The following is a 24,669-nucleotide window of genomic DNA, read 5'->3' as shown; positions in this document are numbered from 1 at the left end:
GATAACCCTAGATAACCCTAGAACATCCTAGAAAACCCTAGAAAACCCTAGATAACCCTAGGAAACCCTAGATAACCATAGAAAACCCGAGAAATTCCTAAATACCCTAGAAAACCCTAAAAAACCTTAAAGAATGCTAGATAACCCTAGAAAACCCTAGAGAACCCTTGAAAACCTTAGATAATCTTAGAAAACCCTAGAAATCCTTAAAAACTCTAGAAAACCCTAGAAAACCCAAGTAGATCCTAGAAAATCCTAGATAACCCTAGAAAATCCTTGAAAACCCTAGGAAACCCTAGAAAATCCTAGAAAACTTAAAAAACCCTTGAAAACTCTAGAAAACCCTAGATAACCCTAGAAAATTCTAAATAACCCTAGAAAGCCCTAGAAAACCTAAAGAACTCTAGAAAATCCATGATAACCCTAGAAAACCCTAGAAAACCCTAGATAACCCTAGAAAATCTTTGGTAACCCTAGAAAACCCTAGAAAACCCTAGATAACCCAAGATAACCCAAGATAACCCTAGAAAACCCAAGATAACCCTAGAAAACCCTAGAAAACCCTAGTTAACTCTAGAAAACCCTAGAAAACCCTTAAAAATCCTATAAAACCTTAGATAACCCTAGAAAACCCTACACAACCATAGAAAATCCTAGATAGCCCTAGAAAACCCTAGAAAACCTAAAAAACCCTTGAAAACCCTAGAAAGCCCTTGAAAACCATAGAAAAAACCCTAGAAAACCCTAGAAAACCTAGAAAACCCTTGAAAACCATTAGAAACCCTAGAAAATCCTAGATAACCCTAGAAAGCCCTAGAAATTCCTAAAAATCCTAGAAAATCCTAAAGAACCCAAGCAACCCCTAGAAAAGCCTAGAAAACCTAGATAACCCTAGAAAACCCTAGATAACCCTATATAACCCTAGAAAACCCTAGAAAACCCTAGATAATTCTAGAAAATCCTTGAAAACCCTTGAAAACTCTAGAAATTCCTAGATAACCTAAGAAAATCCTAGATAACCCTAGAAAACCCTAGATAACCCTAGAAAACCGTAGAAAACTTAAAAAACCCTTGAAAACCCTAGAAAATCCTTGATAATCCTAGAAAACCCTAGATAACCCTAGAAAATTCTAAATAACCCTAGAAAGCCCTAGAAAACCTAAAAAACCCTAGAAAATCCAAGATAACTCTAGAAAACCCTAGAAAACCCTAGATAACCCTAGAAAACCCTAGATAACCCAAGATAACCCAAGATAACCCTAGAACACCTAAGATAACCCTAGAAATTCCTAGAAAACCCTAGATAACCCTAGAAAACCCTAGAAAACCCTATAAAACCTTAGATAAACCTAGAAAACCCTATATAACCCTAGAAAATCCAAAATAACCATAGAAAACCCTAGAAAATCTAAAAAACCCTTGAAAACCCTAGACAACTCTTGAAAACCCTAGAAAGCCCTTGAAAAGCATAGGAAAAACCCTAGAAAACCTAGAAAACCCTTGAAAACTATTAGAAACCCTAGAAAACCCTAGATAATCCTAGAAAATCCTAGATAACCATAGAAAATCCTAGATAACCCTAGAAAATCCTAGATAACCCTAGAAAGCCCTAGAAATTCCTAAAAACCCTAGAAAATCCTAAAGAACCCAAGAAACCCCTAGAAAACCCAAGAAAACCTAGATAACCCTAGAAAACCTTAGATAATCCTAGAAAACCCTAGATAATCCTAGAAAACCCTTGAAAACCCTTGAAAATCTAGAAAACCCTAGATAACCCAAGAAAATCGTAGATAACCATAGATAACCCTAGAAAGCCCTAGAAATTCCTAAAAACCCTAGAAAACCCTAAAGAACCCAAGATACCCCTAGAAAATCCTAGAAAACCTAGAAAACCCTAGATAACCCTAGATAACCCTAGAAAACCCTTGATAACTCTAGAAAATCCTAGATAATCCTAGAAAACACTAGAAAATCCTTAAAAACCCTATAAAACCTTAGATATCACCAGAAAATCCTAGAAAACCTAGAAAACCCTTGAAAATCCTAGAAAACCCTAGAAAGCCCTAGAAAATCTAGAAAATTCTAGATACCCTAGAAAACCTAAAAAACCCATGAAAACCCTAGAAAACGCTAGATAACCCTAGAAAGCCCTAGAAATTCCTAAAACCCTAGAAAATCCTAGAAAACCCTAAAGAACCCTAGATAACCCTAGAAAACATTGAAAACCCTAGAAAATCCTAGAAAGCCCTAGAAAATCTAGAAAACCCTAGATACCCTAGAAAATCCTAGAAAACCTAGAAAACCCTTGAAAACCCTAAAAAACCCTAGAAAGCCCTAGAAATTCCTAAAAACCCTAAAAAATCCTAGAAAAGCCTAAAGAACCCTAGATAACCCTAGAAAACCCTAGAAAACCTAGAAAATCCTAGAAAACCTAGATAATACTAGAAAACCCTAGAAAACCCTAAATAACCCTAGATAATCCTAAATAACCCTAGAACATCCTAGAAAACCCTAGAAAACCCTAGATAACTCTAGGAAACCCTAGATAATCCTAGAAAATTCTAGATAACCCTAGAAAACCCGAAAAATTCCTAAATACCCTAGAAAACCCTAAAAAACCTTAAAGAACGCTAGATAACCCTAGAAAACTCTAGAAAACCCTAGATAACCCTAGAAAACCCTAGATAACCCTTGAAAACCTTAGATAATCCTAGAAAATCCTAGAAAGTCTAGAACCACTAGAAAACCCTTGAAAACCCTAGGAAACACTAGAAAACCCTAGAAAACTTAAAAAACCCTTGAAAATCCTAGAACACCCTAGATAACCCTAAAAAATCCTAGATAATCCTAGAAAATCCTAGATAACCCTAGAAAATTCTAAATAACCCTAGAAAGCCCTAGAAAACCTAAAAAACCTAGAAAATCTAAGATAACCCTAGAAAACCCAAGATAACCCTAGAAAACCCTAGATAACCCTAGAAAACCCTAGATAACCCCTAGATAACCCAAGATAACCCAAGATAACCCTAGAAAACCCAAGATAACCTAGAAAATCCTAGAAAACCCTAGTTAACCCTAGATAACCCTAGAAAACCCTAGATAACCCTAGAAAATCTTAGATAATCCTAGAAAACCCTTGAAAATCCTTGAAAACTCTAGAAAACCCTAGATAACCCAAGAAAATCCTAGATAACCATAGAAAACCCTAGATAACCCTAGAAAACCTATAAAACCGTAAAACCGTAGATATTACTAGAAAATCCTAGAAAACCTAAAAAACCCTTGAAAACCCTAGAAAACCCTAGAAAACACTAGAAAATCCTAGAAAACCTAGAAAACCCTTGAAAACCCTAGAAAACCCTAGAAAACTCTAGAAAACCCTTAAAAATCCTATAAAACCTTAGATAACCCTAGAAAATCCTACATAACCCTAGAAAATCGTAGATAACCCTAGAAAACCTAAAAAATTCTTGAAAACCCTAGAAAACCCTAGAAAGCCCTTGAAAACTATAGGAAAAATCCTAGAAAACTCTAGAAAACCTAGAAAACCCTTGAAAACCATTAGAAACCCTAGAAAACCCTAGATAACCCTAGAAAATCCTAGATAACCATAGAAAATCCTAGATAACCCTAGAAAATCCTAGATAACCCTAGAAAGCCCTAAAAATTCCTAAAAACCCTAGAAAATTCTAAAGAATCCAAGAAACCCCTAGAAAACCCTAGAAAACCTAGATAACCCTAGAAAACCCTAGATAACCCTAGATAACCCTAGAAAATCCTAGATAACCCTAGAAAATCTTAGATAATCCTAGAAAACCCTTGAAAACCCTTGAAAACTCTAGAAAACCCTAGATAACCCAAGAAAATCCTAGATAACCATAGAAAACCCTAGATAACCCTAGAAAACCTATAAAGCCGTAAAACCATAGATATTACTAGAAAATCCTAGAAAACCTAGAAAACCCTTGAAAACCCTAGAAAACCCTAGAAAGCCCTAGAAAATCTAGATACACTAGAAAACCCTAGAAAACCTAGAACACCCTTGAAATCCCTAGAAAACCCTAGATAACCCTAGAAAATCAAGAAAACCCTAAAGAAGCCTAGATAACCCTAGAAAACCCTAGAAAACCTAGAGAATCCTAGAAAACCTAGATAATCCTAGAAAACCCTAGAAAATCCTAGATAACCCTAGAAAACCCTAGATAACCCTAGATAATCCTAGAACATTCTAGGACTTTCTAGGGTTATCTAGGATTTTTTAGGGTTATCTATGATTTTCTATGGTTATCTAGGATTTTCTTGGGTTATCTAGGGTTTTCTAGAGTTATCTAGTGTTTTCTAGGATTTTCTAGGGTTTTCTAGGGTTATCTAGCATTCTTTAAGGTTTTTTAGGATTCTCTAGGGTATTTAGGAATTTCTAAGGTTTTCTAGGGTTATCTAGGATTTTCTAGGGTTGTCTAGGGTTATCTAGGGTTTCCTAGGGTTACCTAAGGTGTTATATGGGTTTTAGGGTTTTTAGGATTTTCTAGGGTTATCTAGGGTTTTCTAGGATGATCTAGGGTTATCTAGAGTTATCTAGGGTTTTCTAGGGTTATCTAGGGTTTTCTAGGATTATCTAGGTTTTCTATAATTTTCTAGGTTTTCTAGAGTTTTCTAGGGTTATCTAGGCTTCTTTAGGGTTTTCTAGATTTTCTAGGGTTATCTAGGGTTTTCTAGGGTTTTCAAGGGTTTTCTAGGATTTCTATGATTTTCTAGTGTATCTAGGGTTTTTTATATTTTCTAGGGTTTCTAGGGTTTTCTAGGGTTTTCAAGGGTTTTCTAGGATTTTCTAGTAATATCTACGGTTTTACGGTTTTATAGGTTTTCTAGGGTTATCTAGGGTTTTCTATGGTTATCTAGGATTTTATTGGGTTATCTAGGGTTTTCTAGAGTTTTCAAGGGTTTTCAAGGGTTTTCTAGGATTATCTAAGATTTTCTAGGGTTATCTAGGGTTTTCTAGGGTTATCTAAGGTTATCTAGGGTTATCTAGGGTTTTCTAGGGTTATCTAGGTTTTCTAGGGTTTTCTAGGGGTTTCTTGGGTTCTTTAGGATTTTCTTGGGTTTTTAGGAATTTTAGGGCTTTCTAGGGTTATCTAGGATTTTCTAGGGTTATCTAGGGTTTTCTATGATTATTTAGGACTTTCTAGGGTTATCTAGGGGTTTCTAGGGTTTCTAATGGTTTTCAAGGGTTTTCTAGGGTTTTCTAAGCTTTTTCCTATGGTTTTCAAGGGCTTTCTAGGGGTTTTAAGGGTTTTCTAGGGTTTTCAAGAGTTTTTTAGGTTTACTAGGGTTTTCTAGGGTTATCTATGATTTTCTAGGGTTATGTAGGGTTTTCTAGGTTTATCTAAGGTTTTATAGGATTTTTAAGGGTTTTCTAGGGTTTTCTAGGGTTTACTAGGGTTTTCTAGGGTTTTCTAGGGTTATCTTGGGTTTTCTAGGGTTATCTTGGGTTATCTTGGGTTATCTAGGGTTTTCTAGGGTTTTCTAGGGTTATCTAGGGTTTTCTAGGATTATCTTGGATTTTCTAGGGTTTTTTAGGTTTTCTAGGGCTTTCTAGGGTTATTTATAATTTTCTAGGGTTATCTAGGATTTTCTAGGATTATCTAGGATTTTCTAGGGTTATCTAGGATTTTCTAGGATTTTCAAGTGTTTTTTAAGTTTTCTAGGGTTTTCTAGGGTTTCCTAGGGTTTTCAAGGGTTTTCTAGGGTTATCTAGGATTTTCTAGGATCTATTTGGATTTTCTAGGATTTTCTAGAGTTTTTAAGGGTTTCTAGGGTTTTCTAGTGGTTCTAGACTTTCTAGGGTTTTCTAGGATTATCTAAGGTTTTCAAGGGTTATCTAGGGTTTTCTAGGGTTATCTAGGGTTTTCTAGGGTTTTCTAGGGTTATCTAGCATTCTTTAAGGTTTTTTAGGGTTTTCTAGGGTATTTAGGAATTTCTCAGGTTTTTTAGGGTTATCTAGGATTTTCTAGGGTTATCTAGGATTATCTAGGGTTTCCTAGGGTTATCTAGGGTTTTCTAGGGTTTTCTAGGATGTTCTAGGGTTATCTAGGGTTATCTAAGGTTATTTAGGGTTTTTTAGGGTTATCTAGGGTTTTCTAGGATTATCTAGGTTTTCTAGGATTTTCTAGGTTTTCTAGGATTTTCTAGGGTTATCTAGGGTTCTTTAGGGTTTTCTAGGATTTTCTAGGGTTTTTAGAAATTTCTAGGGCTTTCTAGGGTTATCTAGGGTTTTCTAGAGTTTTCAAGGGTTTTCTAGGTTTACTAGGGTTTTCTAGGGTATCTAGGATTTTCTAGATTTTCTAGGGCTTTCTAGGGTTTTCTAGGGTTTTCAAGGTTTTCTAGGGTTTTCTAGGGTTATCTAGGGTTCTTTAGGATTTTCTAGGATTTTCTAGGGTTTTATAAATTTCTAGGGCTTTCTAGGATTATCTAGCATTTTCTAGGGTTTTCAAGGGTTTTTTAGGTTTTCTAGGATTTTCTAGGGTATCTAGGATTTTCTAGATTTTCTAGGACTTTCTAGGGTTTTCTAGGATTTTCAAGGGTTTTTTAGGTTTTCTAGGATTTTCTGGTGATATCTAAGGTTTTATAGGGTTTTTAAGGATTCTCTAGGATTTTCTAGGGTTATCAAGGGTTTTCTAGGGTTATCTAAGGTTATCTAGGGTTTTCTAGATTTTCTAGGGTTTTCTAGGGGTATCTTGGGTTCTTTAGGGTTTTCTAGGGTTTTTAGGAATTTCTAGGGCTTTCTAGGGTTATCTAGGATTTTCTAGGGTTATCTACGATTTTCTATGGTTATCTACGATTTTCTTGGGTTATCTAGGATTTTCTAGAGTTTTCAAGGGTTTTCAAGGGTTTTCTAGGATTATCTAGGGTTTTCTAGGGTTATCTAGTATTTTCCAGGGTTATCTAGGGTTTTCTAGGGTTATCTAGGGTTTTCTAGGATGTTCTAGGGTTATCTAGGGTTATCTAAGGTTATTTAGGGTTTTCTAGGGTTATCTAGGGTTTTCTAGGGTTTTCTAGGATTATCTAGGTTTTCTAGGATTTTTTGGGTTTTCTAGGGTTTTCTAGGGTTATCTAGGATTCTTTAGGGTTTTCTAGGATTTTCTAGGGTTTTTAGTGCCTCTGTATCGTAGGGTTTTCTTTAATTTATAACCATTAGCGCTGAATTATTCATCGATCCGTTAGTCATGGCCGACTAGTTGCGAGGTTTTTGGGGAGGAGTCGGTTATGATAAGGAGTTTAATTTGATTTGATATTACCGAGGTATAACCCGGCCGTTTTATCCAACGTATAAGGGATACAGTACAATAACAATAACAAATTATTTGACACATGATAGATTGAATTGTAGTCATACTACTTATTTCTAACAATTTCCATCTTAATGACCAAATGGTCAGAACATGAATATCATTCATCAATTCTATGCTTATGAAAGGAACCTTCTATATCAGCCATATAGGGGGATTCACATGATAAGTTTTAATATCTGGTTTATTTAACTATTCTCATATATTTCTCATATTGACTTGAGCATTGGAGTACCTTTTGCAGGTACCCATCCTCTGTGTTCTTCTTCTTGCCGAAGTATACATACTCTGAAGATGAAGAGACAAGCTCGATTCCCTCTAAAATGAGATATATCTCGGAAATTCATCCACACAAGAATAGACTTGTTTGTGTAAATGACTTGTATGTAGAGATTAATTATATGTAACGAGCTAGCCCTCTTCTCCATCTATTAAATGCATAATTATTACTACTATTGATACATTTACCTTCATTAATCACCAAAAAAAATACAATTACCTTCATTAATACTTATTTATTTCAAAATGGGCTATTAATAGTAGAATAATATTTAATTTTCTTGTATAAATACTCTTGAAACTAGAATAATTTAATTTGAATTTATTTATCATTCATATATTTTAAAATTATTTTTGCCTACGACATCAATTTTCGAGTACTTTTTGATAGCTTGTAGTAAAACAAGAGAATAATTATTGTCTGCTAATTAAGGTATCTGAACCTGTTGATTATCATGCAAAGCTCTTGAAAAAAAGATATCTGATGAAAATATATAAGTCAGTCAAGTTCAAAATTTTCAAGTGATGATACCTGCAAAAGAAATTCATATGCATATAAAAACAAAATATAATTGTGAAAATTGCAAAACAAAACTTCTCAATAAATTACTTCTACTCAACCAACAATTAACTAGCTAGTCAAGAGATTCATGATGTGCATCAAGTTTTTTTGAGTTTTCACTCATGACTCAATTATACAACAAACATCATAAAATTTAAAGTAGAATAGGATAGTTTCAAAATCTTAAAAAAATATTTTAGCGAGCAGATTGAATGAGCTTCATTGGCTTTTTTTAAAGTCTATGGCTTAATCTTTTTAACTAATACACTTTTTCAAAAAGCACAAACCTAAAACGAGTCAAGTCATGAATCTTCGTTGAGTAATCTAGCCCATTTTCATCCCTATTAGTTTATTAACAGTTAAGTCTATTTATAAAATTTAAATTTGATTCATAAAAAATTACTAGTTAATTTAAATAATATGCATATAAATATAATCTATATATAATGCTATATAAAAAAACTTTAACTTATATATCAAAATGTTATCAATTATATATTATGTATCTATCAAATATAGTTTATACCATTTATCAAAATTATATATAAAAAAATAATTATATATAATATTTTATACCAAAATATTAATATATAAATGTTATTATTTTCTTTTATCATAAATAATTTAGTTAAACTTATCACATTTTAGTTTATTATTTATTCTACAATAAAATAAATAAAGGTATTACAATTTAGATATAACAAAAAAAAATAATGCATCCTCGTATATTTAATAAACCTTATCGTATTAAAATCTAAATGTGTTTGTTGGTGTAAATAAGAGTTAAATTAAAATAATCAACAACGTGTTTGCCTAAAAAATAAAAAAGTTATTCAATTAAAAAAATAATTAAATAATATTATTAAATTAAAAAGTTAAAAAAAGGCTAATTTAAAAGATAAGTAACATTTTTTTAAATCATAAATTATGCATAGAAACTTTTTGGAACATGATAAAATATCAGACAAGGTATTTACTTTTTATTTGTAAAATATACATGGATATCTCTTAAAATTAAACTTATAATGTATAGTATTCAATATTATTATATTTTATTGAGTTTAATTTTAATAGATAATATAAAAAATAATATGAAATCATATTATATTTTTTTAATAATTATTAATACAATAAATATAAAAATTAAATATTTTTAATAATTTGATAATATAATATTAATTATATAAACCTTTTTATTTAACTTACAGTGTATCACTATTAAATTTTATTTTATTTTATAAAATGATTAACATTGATCTTTCTATAAATATAGATGTAGTTCGTTTCTTCTTAATTGCAAATAATAATTGAATAACGAGCTAGTGGCTTTTTTAAATATTTAAATTAAATATATTTATTATTTATCGAAATATAAACAGTAGAGTATTTAATAAAGTGTCATTATTTAGATGTCAAACTTATTCTCCCGGTTGTTGAATTAGCATTTTGGTTATTTAAATAACCATTTTTATAACATATTTAAAAATTAACATGTAAAACAAAAGGTGAAAAAACTCAACTCTAGTTAATTATACGTGAAGTAGATAACTAAGAGTCGTTAAATAAAAATTTAGTCAAATCAATCAAATTATTTAACGACTCTCAACTATCAATTTTAGGTGAAATCGACTGCTGAATTTTCACCTACAAAAATTAAATGTTTAATTTTTCTACTAAAAAGTAAAGAACACTACCACTTTCACCGACCATTTTATATGCTTAGCAATTAGTATCAACATCATTTTGCCAGTTTAAAATTTTAATAAAACCATTCATATATCAACAAATAAGTGTCTAATTTATTTTGTTATAAGACTAATTAGTCCACTTTCAAATCCCTATTTTGTACATCTAAAAAATGCCGTTATTGCAAAGTTATCTTGCTATGTCAGTGTCAAACTGACGAGTTGGCCGTCGTGGATACAGCCTATCAGGAAGATTGGGCTTTAGTGCTTGATTGCTTAGAAGGCTAATTTTGAGCTTCTGTTCAGTTTCTCCAGTCATGCATCATAGTCGAGAGCATGCATCATTTTTTTCTTTACCAATATTTATATATTTGGATAATATAAATATGGGATTTTTTTGCTAAATAGAAAACTATATATACATAAGAACAAATAGATTTTGCCCCTGAGAGATTACTACTCTCCCTCCTTGTAGATGAAAGGAAACAATGCCAAGTGTCAAAAGGTATTGAGACCGATAAGCGCCATGCTACCAAGGAAAAGAACCAATGTTTTTTAAGTTTAGGCAGGTCATTCTTTATAACAAATTAACAATTCATTCCAAAACAGGAAATTAAACCTAATTTAGGATTAGAATCACATTTGGAGCTTCTCGCCAAAACAAACAACACAGTTTCGACCAAACTAGCTACACTAGCAGGGCTTGTGGGCAAAGCAACAAATCTTATTCTATCATTAATTAAGGATAGGGAAGTCTACCTCAACCAAGGAAAGATACAAGAATAAAGTACCGTGCAATTTAGATTCCTTGATTGATCTTATACTATGAATAGATAGGAAGAGAATCTAATTAATCTAGGCAACCTTTTTTAAAAGAATTACAAACTCATTACTTTACTTACTGAATTTACCGAAACTCAGCTATGTAAAATCACAGAAAGTTGTATTCACCTTAAAGTGTATGAGTACCAAGCTAAAGGGACAATATGAGTTCTCTGCAATTAGGCTCTAAACTATTTTAGTCTGAACAAGACCACATTCAAAACATCAACGATTATGCATCTTTTTTACACTAATGTAACACTACGCGTTACGACGCATAGCAATTCCTAAAACCATCATAACTCCCAAAACCATCATAACTCCATGAAGGCACAAAACCTTTATAAATCAATAGAAAACCATCAAAAATATAGCTATCCTAATTCTTTACAAATAACAATCGTAATTTTATGCTTAATCCTCAAACTTAAGCACCAAATTCCAAATTCTAAATCCTAAATTTTTGACCTATCAGGTACTTTTAGATGGGTGGTGCAACCCACCATGTGTAACATTTTTGTTTCTTTTTTAACGGGTCAATAATCTTCTAAATAATCTTTTGAAAGTTCTAACTGAGTGACGAATCAGTTCACCTCCTTTTGTTATAGAAGCCATTTGTATAACAAGAATTAGTTAGAAAGGCTTTGATAGTTAGTTCCAATTTTTCATTTTTCATACTATCTAAGTCATTTGATTAATAAATTCATTGTAATAACATGTCTTGTTCAAGTAAATGCAATTAATTGTTTCATTTTCTTTCTTAGCATGAACATGGTATCTAAGCCTATCTTGTATAGATGAGCTACCTACAAAAGTTTATTCTTGCAAATATTATGCTTCATATGTTCAATCTTGAGTGTGAGAAGAATGTATTGAAAATTCTAAATTATTTAAGGTATATGATCTCGATAACCTTCATGATTATGTCATAGTCCTCACTCCTTGAACTATAGAATGAGATTTTCTGGTTGAGTTATGCCTACTGCTCAATGGAAATAAAAGAAAGTATATACTTTTGTACATTTCAAAAAACAATGTCTTTACACCAACTCATCCGCATTGCAGAAATATATGAAATAAAAACTAATTTTTTGTCTTTTATTTTCATGCTTTTAATACCCAAGATTTGTCTACCCATTTTAAATTGAAAAAAATATATATATTTGTACTGTAAGTTGGTTTCTACACCTATCTAGACTCCACTTTTTGTCCAAAATTTTTTCCCTTTCATTCGTTTTTCCTTTTCCCATCCTTCTCTTTCAAACATGGTGCTCACACCAAAGTTAGGTACATATAGTGTTGTTGACGTTAAAGTAGCAAAATGCTATTAATGTTTCATGGAAATTGGAATTCTGTCTTAACACCTTTTGCGCCTCCCTTGGGTGGGCTAATGGCAATCCACAACAAAGAAATTGTAATGGCAACGAGACCTGCCCAAACATACACAATGGTTGGGGTCTTTCCTCTCCTCCCCATCAACCCTTTTGCAAATGGATACAAATGAGCAAGCACCCAAAAACTAAAGAAAGCACCTCCAATAAACTTGCTCCAATCTGGATATACGCTGAAAATTGTCCTAGAAAATGCAACCACAATGGCAATAATATTCACCATAGCAATAACAATGGGTGGAATCATCAGGGAGGACCACTTAACTATATACAAATCTGCATATATATCTTCATCGTCCTCTGCCGCAGATTTGGATGTCAATGTGAAATTAATTTCAATACCAGCAATGACCTTAAGGAGTCCTTGAACCACAGCAGCAAAGTGAGCACTAGTTCCAGAAATGAGCCAAAATTGTTCGTTTCTCCACCATTGCTCTAACTCAACACCAGACCATTTTACCTCAAGAATGGCCAACAAAACCAAACATATGGTGATGGTAAGCAAGTAGATCAAGAAGGCAATGCTAAGAGTTTGGACAATGAAGAACCCAGAAAATAGAGAAAGTGCAGGGAGGAAACAATACACAATAAGGAACACAGAGGTGAATGGGTATATGCCAACATTGAGGTAAGCGAGTCTTTGAAGAAAATTAAGGCGCCGACTTGCAAGTAAAGCATTATTCTTTGAGAAGAAGATTTCAACAGAGCCTGTGGCCCATCGCAACACCTGGTGCAGTCGATCAGTGAGATTAATTGGTGCGGATCCGCGAAACGAGTCTCTTTTTGTTACACAATACACAGAACGCCATCCACGATTGTGCATGCGATACCCTGTAACCACGTCTTCTGTCACTGACCCATAAATCCATCCTACCCTATATCCCCACTCTGTCTTGTCCTCGTACCTATAAATAAATATACATATCGCACATCAATTAATTGATAAAATTTGACAGGGATGTAGTTTGATTTGATCTGATTCAAAAGCATGCATACATACCAACAAGAAATGACAGATACGGCCTCTGCTACAGTGGTGGCATCAAGTGGGTCACGAGGTACCCTAAGAGCACCGGGTGGACGTCCATACTTGACTGCCGGATGATCTGCAAGCGGCCGACCTTGGAACTCAGCAATGGGTATGCTCTCGGCTAACATGGTATAATTACCAAAACGTTTTGGCAATAGGTTCACATCTAGATCTCTATCAAATTCACTAGCACTCAATGCTTGCATTTCAGACTCACTTTCACCTTTTTTAGGGTTTACCTGATCCACCAAGGGAGGGTTAAAACCATATAGTGCAAATCTTCGAAACATGCAACCCGTTCCCACATAAACTGGGCCTTGAAGACCATCAAGAGCTCGCATGTTACCATCAAAGAAGACAGTATTGTGGTTGGCATAGCGATCTGAAGGATCAATTCCTTCAAACCTCTGTGGGAATTGGATATAGCATATGTTTTCACCACCTCTATCCATCATGAAGCACATTCCTTCTCGCACCGCCTTGCAATTATAGATGTAGTGGTCACAGTCAAGGTTCAGAATGAATGGCCCATTCGACAGAATCGCGGATGCTCGAACTAGTGCATTCATGGCACCTGCTTTCTTGTTGTGATCGTAACCCGGGCGTTTCTCTCGAGATACATACACAAACATTGGTAATCGTATATCTACTTCTGCAAAGTCTATGATCTTGTCATCTGCACTTCCTAACAATGGATCAGGACTTGGCGGCTTCAACATCACCTTTTCATAGATTGATACATCATAAAATCATCTAGTGTTAAATGTGATAATTAAGCAAATATATTGTAAGAACTTATTTGAAGAAAAAGATACTATTGGATACAATCGGGTAATATTAATATTACACCAAAAATTAGTTACAATATAGAATATATGTATTTATACATGGTGACTGATTTCTTAATGTACTCATAGTATTTTTTATTTTTTATATAATGAATGATTTTCTTTTCGCACTTAAAAAGGTGATAGTTTATTTGTACATAAATTTTTATCATATATAAATGCTTATTCATTTATTTATGAATTTAATAGGTACTTAAGTGGACATTCTAATAACATTTTTTTATAATATAATTCAATCAATGATATATTGTGGACTAAACTTTGATACAAAGACAACATACAAGCATGTGGAGGAAAAAGAACAAGACAGAGAAAAAAAAAGTTGAATTTGTTAGGTGTTTCAACAACAAACCAGAACTTTTACTGCATTTCGTTTGTATTGTGACACATTAGTAATTTTTAGTTTAAAGAGCATGAGGTTTTTTTTATTATTTTGAAAATTTGACTTTAAACAATAAAACGAGTCACATTGCTGATTCTCATAACATAAATGACATAAGGCAAAACTCTCATTTACTCGCCTATAAAAAATTCTGATGGAGAGAGATATTATGAGCTAATTTTTTTGTGTATACAACTAGGTACGTAGCAAAAAAAAACTACAAAATATTGACTTAAACACTTCCCATGTATACGTACGTTACAGTGTGCACATTTTAGCATGTAATGTGATAGATCAATTAGTATTTGATGAGGACCCTAAATTCGAATTTGCGAACCCTTTCTTCCATTTTTGCAATATCTTCAATATCACTTCTCTCTCCTTTCTCTTTCTCTCTCGCCGTTAGCCCTACCATCGCCACCATTCACCGTTGTTTTGCCGTGGCCAACTGCTTTCCATGACTCCGGTCATTGTTGCCATCGAGAAGCATCTATTGGGAGTTTGTTTCTGCCGTTGAGAAAATTGTTTTTTTCTGCGAGTTGCTGCCTCCGTCGTTTGTTGCTGTCGCTAGTTGCCGCCTCCGTCGTTTGCCACCGCCGTCATCTGCGATGTTACCCTTTTTCCTTTATTCAGGTATGTCTTCTTCTCTTTTTTCTTCTATTTTTTTGTCATTGTTTATATTTGCTAAATCCTAACTTTACACTCCTTTGTCCCATCATTTGCCGTCGTTATCATGATGCTGAAAAAGTCTTTGTACTACTACTGTTTCGAAGTAAGTAAATTATTATAAAATTGTGATATAAAATAAATTTAGAATACTTAGTTTAGAGTAATTAGTTTTATAATTAGTTTAGAATAATTAATCTTATAATTAGTTTAAATTTATTACGTAATTTTTATTTCTAATTATGACATAGTATTTTAATTTTCATTTGTAAATCATATGTTGTGAAATTGTGATATATAGTTAATTAGCTACGCTTAGAGTATTTAGGATTTAAATTATGTTAGGTTAAGGTTTAGGGTAATTACGATATAAATTATATTAGGTTTGGATTTAGATTAATTTAGACTTGATTTTAGATTAATTAAGTTAATTTTATTATTAATTATAATTTTGGGATTAGATTAATTAATTTTACAAATATACATAAATTTTTATCATTAATTTTTACATTTCACAAATTTTATTTCTATTTTAGGATTTTCTTTTTTTTGTTTGAACGTCTTGTAGCTTTAATCGTGGGTTGTTCGTGCAGTACTCAGTACTATATTGTTTAAGTTTTATGCTGAACTTATTTTTTTTATGATAGAGTTTTAGGATAGAAGTGGGAGAAGGTTGTCTAGTGGAGCTTTCTCAAAATCTTTGTTTGCTAAAAAATTGCAGGTAATAAAGGGTTGCACTCTAGAATGGCTAAGATTTGATGTTTTATTGAATTAATAATGTTTATTTAATTTATGCTTGCAACAGGTTTCTTCGTAAATTGATAAAATTTTTTGGCGAAGGTCTTTAGATTAAGGAAAAATTCTGTCGATTTTCATTAAAATTATTTAAAAATATGCTTGATTTGTGAGAAAATAAAGATTATATTTGGCTAAGAGTTCTAATTATAGAAGAAATTTTGCCGAAATTGTAACATCCTACCATACAAAGTCGGCTGCCTCGGCGTAATGTAAACTCGTTTAGCCTATTAATGTCTCCGTCATTATCAGTTGCGCGCGCTATCGTCGTATTTATCGATTATATGGTCAAAAAGTGGTAAAAGAGAGGAAGAAGTGGTTGAAAAGTTTAAACTGGTGTCCGGTCAAATACTGTCAACAAGTTGTATATATAGTTGTCATAATTTTTTAGCTTATCTCGTTTACATTGTGAATAAAATAGATAAGTTTTTATGTATTTTATTTATACTATAAATAAGATGTGTGTAAAATTATCTTGTTTATAGTATAAATGAAATAAGAGAAAACGATAAATTTTAATAATAAATTTTAAAATTATTTATTTCAGTAATTATTATATTTATTTTATTTATTAAAATAAAAATTTCGTGAACAAATACTTGATCTGACATGCGTATTGCGTGATGTGTTTATTTTAAGAATTTGTTTTTGTTTTCGGATGGAACCAAAACAAAAAAGGAGATATTTTTTTATATTAAACAAGGACAGAATATCCAGTGGGGTCAAGTTGAAGAATTGTGTGCTGATATTTTAAGTGAACAATAATATCATGAATGGCCAATGCAAGATATTTATAAAGAAAGAAAGAAAAATATGGCCATTTTTTTTTGTAAATGTTATTGTTGAGTGCTGATAACATCCCGCAACCACCTTCGTAAATTCTTTTGTCTTTACTTGCATTATACCCGTCTTCTCTGGTGCATAATGTCTTATATTATTATATACCTATATGGACAGTTGGACATATATCTAAGTTCCCATTGATCACAAACTAAAGTCACATATATGCCTGTCAAGTTTCCATTATCTGAAAATAAAAGCTTTATAATCTTCTGAGTGTAAAAAAATTTTTAGATTCAAATTAACTTTTAAAATTAAATTAATTTCACTTAAATTTTAATATTGCCTTACTTATTCTTAACTTTATATGTCACATGTTTACTATTGCATAGAGAATTGTGTTAGCCACATGCAAAGCATGTGTGCAGGATATACAATATTACTGACCCACTAAGCAATCTTATAATATTTTCAATCGTCTACAATGTAATGCACACCTCACTACATATCATGGTTCTGAAAATCGAACCGGACCGGCCGGTTCAACTGGAAAAACCGGGAACCGGTCATCTAACCGGTCCGGGTAAGGTCAGAAACCGTCTGGCAAAAAACCGGTGAAAAAACCGGTCGAACCGGCAGTTAACCGGTGAACCGGAAGAACCGTTCGGTTATTTAGCGGTTTTTTTTAAACCAAACTACTAAACGACGTCGTTTCGAAGGTTACAAAAAAAAAAAAAAAAAAAACGAATGAAAGGCCAAAAAGGCCCCAATCCCTGAATTCCCACCCCACCCCTTTCTGTCTCTCTCTCTCACTCTCACTCATACCCACCAGAAAACCCTAGCTCCCACCCATAGGCCATAATCCTCTCCTCTCTTCGAATTCCAAGAATAGCCACCACCCACCATCCCATTTCAGAGCTTAAACTCATCGCCGACGCCTTCTCTACTTGTCGCCCTCTCTGTCCGAGCTCGCTTTGTCGCCGTGAGTCGCGCCGCTTCGCTGCTCCTCGCCGTCGCCGTGTCTCATTTCTTAGTCTCTGCTTCAACCCTCAGGTCTCAGATCTCAGTTCTCAGTTCTCAAGTTTCTTCTTCTCTGATTCAAGCCTTCAACCCTCTCAGGTCTCAAGTCTCAGTCTCTAACACTCCCTGATTCCTCTGCTTGCTGGTTTATTGTTCGCTGGAATGGATTTATGTGTTATTTTTTATTTTCTATTCATGATTTTCTGATTTATTTGTTTGCTGGATTCATGATTTTCATTTATTTTGATTTTCTGAGTTTATTTTGATTTATTTGTTATTTGTTGTTTCTGATTTTTGTTATTTATTCATGATTTTGTTGTTGATGCAATTGTTTACTGAGGATCTGAGGATATTGTTTGCATGTTGAAGTTGAAGAAGAGAATGGATCAGTGTTTGAGATGCTTTTGTATTGAAATATAGCTGTGGTGGTTTTGTTGTCAACTGAGATTGGAGCTGTGGTGGTTTTGCAGCCATGAAGTACCTGCTTGGAACAATGTTGGCATGGACTAAACATTGATGTCTATAACTACAGGAAGCTTTTTTTTTTTTTTTAAATAATGTATTTCATAAGAATGTCTAAAAAATTTGAAAGAATATTTTGTATGGCTGAAGATTTATTTTGTTAAATGTAATTTATACGGTGTGATTTTTGTTTAAAATTTATCAAATTTAAATATTGAAAATTATATATTAATTTTTTATAATTTTATTTTATATTTAACTAAACCGGTTGAACCCCGGTTGGACCACGGTCAGACCACTGAACCGTTGAACCGGTCACTCTACCGGTTTGTTGACCGGTTCGGTTTTCGCAACCTTGCTACATATTATAAGAAGAAAAGTGATTCAGATAAAGACATTTAAAACATTTTTTTTGAATAAATAAATTTAACATAATAAAATAAAATAACAAAATTTTAAATAAAGTCTCAAACAACAAATGTAATGAATTAAAACCTAAAAACAATCTTTAATGTTATTTTTGATATTGTCATTAACAACTAAAGAAATTTAAATTATACCATTTTCTGTAGCTGGTCAAAGATCTGTAAAATACCTTTTTTATTTTGGCTTTCTTATTATTAAAAATCTGTCCGTTCTTCTCTAACTATACATTCCAAATAACTGCAAATAAGCATATGAGCCACTTGTTACGCTTCTTCTTCCTGTTAACAATTCCTTTCCAACTCTCAAAATGTTCTTTCAATGAACTCAAAATAGCTCACAGCCTCCCAAAGTCAGATAGTCATCCACACCACACCTGCCAGGTAAACTCACAACCAAGAAACAAGTGATAAATATGTTCGGCATCTTTTTTACACAATACACACAGGTTATCACTGTGGCTAATAATTCCTAACCTATACAATCTTTTTTTGGTATTTACTCTTCCTATCAAAACAAACCAGACAAATAACTCCACTCGTGGCGGGAACCAAACCTTTCCATGATATTTTGGTGAAATTATAGCTGGTGATATCCTCCGGAAGTATTTTTCACTGCAACACCTGCACAAAGGAGTTAGTTGAAAAAAAATACCTTCCTTATTAAACTTCCAAATAACTCTATCTTGCGTATCACATGCTAACTTCACAGCCCTTAAGGTCTCGCGCAATTGATCCAATAATTTTAACTCCCATTGGAGTAGAACCCGCCTCCACTGGAAGTTTCAAATCCACTCTAACCTGTCCCAAAATCCACAGTCCCCTATGATAGATCCTCTTTGGTTTGAAATAGAGAAGAGCCTCGGAAAGCTCGTCTTTAACGAACCACTTTGTAGCCAAATATCTTTCCAAAATCGAGTCCTCCTTCCATCACCCACCTCCATAGACAATCCAGCAATCATCTTATCTCTCACATTATGATCTTTGAACTGTAGCTGACAGATATCCTTCCATGAACCTCCTCTATTAGGCAGTGTCTGAGATGATAACATCATATTGGGGTCCAAGTTATGATAAGAGCATATAACCTTTTTTAATAGTGGACACTCCTCTTTTGAGAATCGCCATCACCACTTGAAGAGGAGGACTGTGTTCCTAACTACAGCATCACCCACCCCTAATCCTCCCAATTTTTTGGGAGCCTGAATCACTTCTCACTTAATCAATGCCAAACCATTCCTACCTTCCTCATTGCTTCATATAAATTTTCTCTGCAATGAAATCAACTTTTTTGCCACTGCTTTCGACATCTTATACAGGCTCAAATAGTATACCGGCAAGCTATTCAGTGCTGCTTTAATAAGGACTAGCTTACCCGCTTTTTTGAGCACTTTTTTCTTTCACAAACTAAGCTTCTCCTCCACTTTATCAATTATCAATTTTCAAGTGCTAACCTGCCTTGAGTTTGCTCCTAAAGAAATACCAAGGTATCTGACTGGAAGGTTAGCCTCCTTACATTCCAATAAGTTGCACATATTGTGGGACCACGACTGTTCGTAGTTGATTAGGATCAAACTTGACTTATCGAAGTTGATACTTAACCCCGACATCACCTCGAAGCACCTTAACAGCCTGACATAGTTTCTGATGGTCTCCTCCTTCGGTGGACAAAACAATATAGTTCATCTGCAAACCAGATATGTGATATCTCTATATTATCCTTGCCAACTAGTAAAGGCGAAATACGTCTGTTTCTGATTGCCTCCCCTACCATCCTATGCAAGACATCGACAACAAGAACAAACAAAAATGGAGATGGTGGATCTTCTTGTCTCAAACCCCTTTCCATCTTAAACGATTTCGTTGGTGAGCCATTTATTAAAATCGACATAGAAGCTGTACTAACACATTCCTTCACCCATTCCCTCCACCTCCAACCAAAGCTCATCTTCTGTAATACAATATCCACGAAGCCCTGCTTAACCCGATCGTACGCCTTCTAAAAATCTAATTTAATGATCACCACTTCCTTCTTCCTCATCTTTAACTATTGTACTGTTTCGTATGCAATAAGTGCCCCATCATGTATTTTTCGACCCTTGACAAATGTACTCTGAGTCTCACCTACCAGACCTGGCATCACTGATCTCATCTTTCGGACCATCACTTTCGAGATTACTTTATACACGCAACCTACCATACTAATTGGCCGGAGGTCCTTAATCTCATTTGCTCCAGTAAACTTTGGTGCTAAGGCCACCCACGTAATATTCGAATCAGAAGACAGCCTTGATGAATGAAACAATTCCAATAGTGAACTCTGCACCAATTTCGTCCAACTACTTTTTAATGAGATTTATGTTGTACCCATCACTTCCTGGAGCTATAGATGTCCCAGACTGCCTGTCTAACCTCCTCCATTGTTGGCATTCTCTCTAATGCTGCAGCCTCTTCTTCATCAATCCGATTTACCAGTCCATCCCTAAACTCCATAACCGGTGATCTCTCCTGACGATATAGATTCTTATAGAACTCTCTGATAGTAATCTTGATCCGAGTTTGATTTCTTATCAACCATCCATTAATTACCAATGCATCAATTCTGTTATTTCTCCTTCTTGCCGACGCCAAGTTATGGAAGTACCTAGTATTTTTATCCATATCCTTTGCATGTCTTCTAGCCTAAATTGTACCATCATAAACTCCTTTCTTTTAGTCTTTTTTTAAAGATGCTTTTTAGTAATTAAAATTTAATACATATAATTGATTAAATCGTGTTATTTTTGTCAAAATTAGTCCAGACAAATTAATTTAACCGAAAAATAATGAATCAAATTTTAAATCGGTCAAAAAATATTATTTTTTATAAAAAATAATTATAATATTCTTATTATAAAAAATGATTAAAATACTCTTATTATATATATTAAAAACTATAAATATTAACCTTATGACAATAGAGAAATAAAGGATTAGAATTTAGAATTTTTAAAATTAATATATATAATATAAATATTTTAATAATTTTTTATAATAAAAATATTGTAATAATTTTTTTATAAAAAATAATATTAATTTAGACTAATTCAAAATTTAATTTACTATTTTTTTAATTAAATTAATTTGTTTGATCTAATTTTGACAAAAATAATATAATTTAACTGATTATATGTATTAAATTTTAATTACTAAAAGATATATTAAAAAAATATTTTAAATATCTTTATTTAAGTAACTCTTTATAAAAAATTACTAATGAGAGGAGGAAGAAATTGAGTGTAGGTTAAATATAAGAAGTTACGAATTATATTTTAGTGAAAATATTGAAAAGATTATCACTCAAAAAATATTTTTGCATAAAGATAATAGTAAAAAGCATTAAATAATATAAAAATATATATTTTGTCATTTTCACTTGAATAACTAACTGATAATAATAGTTATCCTCTTAGATGTTTTTGAAGGTCAAAGAAGTTGACGTGAAGGATAAAGTGGTCATTGTACGTGGCAACGGTGGTGTACAAATTGAGCGCGGAATCGCAGTGAAGATCCCATGATTTTTGGGAGAAAGAGAGCAAATGACACACTCATCGCTGCTCCTACTGTTTTTCATGGCCGCCGTGGCCGCATCCAGCTTCGACGACTCCAACCCCATCCGGCTGGTATCCGACGAGCTCCACGGAATCGAGTCACAGGTCCGGCACGTGATCGGCGAGAGCGCCCATGCAGTGTCGTTCGCCCGCTTCGCCCGGCGCTTCGGGAAGAGTTACCGGACGACGGAGGAGATGAAGCGAAGGTTCCAGATCTTCTCTGATAATTTGAAACTCATCAGATCCACCAACAGGAAGCGGCTTTCGTACACTCTCGGTGTTAATCGTGCGTAACGTTGACTTTTGACTTTGTTCTTGCTATTGTTCTGTGTTTGTGACTTTCTATACATGCTGTGTTACAGACTTTGCTGATTGGAGTTGGGAGGAGTTCAAAACACAGAGACTTGGCGCTGCTCAAAATTGCTCTGCCACCCTCAAAGGCAGCCACAAGATCACCCAAGCTCCTCTTCCTGAATCGGTAATTTATTACCAATAATCCAATTTACTCTCCTCTTACACTCTCTCAACTTCACTACTTCAGCATACTGGATGTTATGTTAAGTATAATCAAAGTTATGTTTTCATATTACATATCGTGTTTTACTCTGGATAAAATCTGAGGAGTCATATATATATAATGTATGATATGATTGATGCACAGAATAAATTAATAATACTCTATTTCAATGGATGTAGGATTTTATTTTTATATACCGTCAGTGTATACATTCTTAAAATAGATATTTAATCTTGTACCTAAGTATATATAACATCAATAAAAATAAAATAAAATAAAGTACCTTTCACAATTACTACTTGAAAGTTGAAAATAAATTGGAAAAAAATTGAGTTTGATTTGATGATAGTATATATTGTGAGTGTGTGTATCAAATTGGACTCAAAATGTTTGTTGAACTTGAACATATCCTAGTTGGGCAATGCTGGTTTTCTACATTGTGGGAAATGGACTTCACCAGAGGCCAAATTGTTCTTGATATGTTAAGAAACTTGGGTTTTGAGGAGTCTTATGTGAACTTGTTTTCCTCGTTGTTCTCGTGTGCAGAAAGACTGGAGAGAAGAAGGTATAGTCAGTCCAGTAAAAAATCAAGGCCAGTGCGGATCTTGCTGGACATTCAGGTTGTTTTCACCATGACAATCTGATTGGAATGAACAAACCATTCTGCTTTATCTTGTTTCAAACCGTGACATTTTATAACGTGCAGCACAACTGGAGCATTGGAGGCTGCCTATGCGCAAGCATATGGAAAGAATATCTCTCTTTCTGAGCAGCAGCTGGTAGATTGTGCTGGTAATTTCAACAACTTTGGCTGCAATGGTGGGTTACCGTCCCAAGCCTTTGAGTATATTAAATACAACGGTGGCCTTGAGACTGAGGAGGCATACCCCTATACTGCAAAAGATGGTGTTTGCAAATTTACAGCTGCAAATGTTGCCGTTCAGGTCACTGAGTCTTTCAACATCACCCTGGTAAGATGGTTTACTTCTTAATGCGTGTGGCTGTTGGCTCTGTAGAGACATGGCAGAATCTTCTGTTTTTGCCTCACTTAAACCTCAACTACATAATATAATAAGTTTTTAATTTTATTTTATTTTTTATTAATGTTATTTGTATAGGGTGCTGAGGATGAATTGAAACACGCAGTTGCTTTTGTTCGGCCAGTTAGTGTGGCATTTGAGGTGGTTGACAGCTTCCAATCTTACGCGGGAGGAGTTTACACTAGTAAAACTTGTGGCAGCAAGCCAATGGTGAGGACTGAAAGAGAATACCTTATATTTGACATACTAGTGGTGTTCAAATGAAAATTTCATATCAATAACACATTCAATAGTTCTAATGCATTCATTCTTGTTTGTTGTTTCTAATACTCATTTGTTACCTTCAAGAATTGTAATCAAGTCTGTCGTTGATTAGAGCTATGAAACGTGTATTTGTATGCCGATCACACTAATTTGAGAGCAAATACCCTCGATTTCGGGGCAGTAAAATTTTTCTGAGATTTTCCTTGCAGGATGTGAATCATGCTGTTCTTGCCATTGGGTATGGAGTTGAAGGTGGTGTCCCGTATTGGCTCATAAAAAATTCGTGGGGAGAAGAATGGGGTGACAAAGGCTACTTCAAGATGGAAATGGGCAAGAATATGTGTGGTAAGAATCCTTGGGACCTGCATTGTTAAAGAACAAAGCTAAATGATTTGGTAGAACTGCAGACTTTGCAAAAAATTGCACTTCTAACTTAATGAAGAAGAAATTAATCATTTTGCATACTGGGATATGCTAACCCGATTGGTTTAATTTCAGGTGTTGCAACTTGTGCGTCGTATCCTTCTGTGGCATAATTTGTATGCGGATACATGTGGTGGCTGTTAGGAAGCGCTTGTGATTTCTGCCACCTACCTCAAAGGTGAAATGCATAGGCACTAGTTTATGTTGATTTGTAAAATAACTTTGTAGTTGGAACTTGGATCGTCGTTTCTTATTGATGTTGTAAACCACATTATAAAATTAAAAGCAGTAGTGTCTGGGAGTAGAAGATTACTTAGAATATAGTTATGAGAAGATTACTTTTAA

The 24,669-nt window shown here is 33.7% G+C and overlaps 2 protein-coding genes across 2 annotated transcripts; one reads left to right on the top strand and one right to left on the bottom strand.

Moving 5' to 3' along the window:
• Nucleotides 1-11,928: 11,928 nt before the first annotated feature.
• On the bottom strand, nt 11,929-16,709 carry LOC107615827 (cellulose synthase-like protein D4). Its single transcript, XM_021107602.2, has 3 exons — nt 16,701-16,709; nt 13,086-13,837; nt 11,929-12,990 (listed from the first exon to the last, which is right to left on the bottom strand). The coding sequence occupies exons 1-3, from the start codon at nt 16,704-16,706 to the stop codon at nt 12,030-12,032; spliced, it is 1,719 nt and encodes a 572-aa protein (XP_020963261.2). The 5' UTR covers nt 16,707-16,709; the 3' UTR covers nt 11,929-12,029.
• A 5,231-nt stretch (nt 16,710-21,940) lies between these two features.
• LOC107643670 (pro-cathepsin H) lies at nt 21,941-24,643 on the top strand. Its single transcript, XM_016347390.3, has 7 exons — nt 21,941-22,366; nt 22,443-22,558; nt 23,144-23,217; nt 23,304-23,568; nt 23,716-23,847; nt 24,111-24,246; nt 24,400-24,643. Exons 1-7 carry the CDS (start codon nt 22,069-22,071, stop codon nt 24,435-24,437), a joined length of 1,059 nt encoding a protein of 352 aa, XP_016202876.1. The 5' UTR covers nt 21,941-22,068; the 3' UTR covers nt 24,438-24,643.
• The last annotated feature ends 26 nt before the right edge of the window (nt 24,644-24,669 follow it).

The sequence above is a fragment of the Arachis ipaensis genome, chromosome B1 (genome assembly GCF_059453495.1).
Source record: "Arachis ipaensis isolate K30076 ecotype BB chromosome B1, ASM5945349v1, whole genome shotgun sequence".
Classification (NCBI taxonomy): Eukaryota; Viridiplantae; Streptophyta; class Magnoliopsida; order Fabales; family Fabaceae; genus Arachis; species Arachis ipaensis.
Note: the sequence above shows the minus strand (reverse complement) of the source record. Positions and strands in the feature narration are given on the sequence as shown.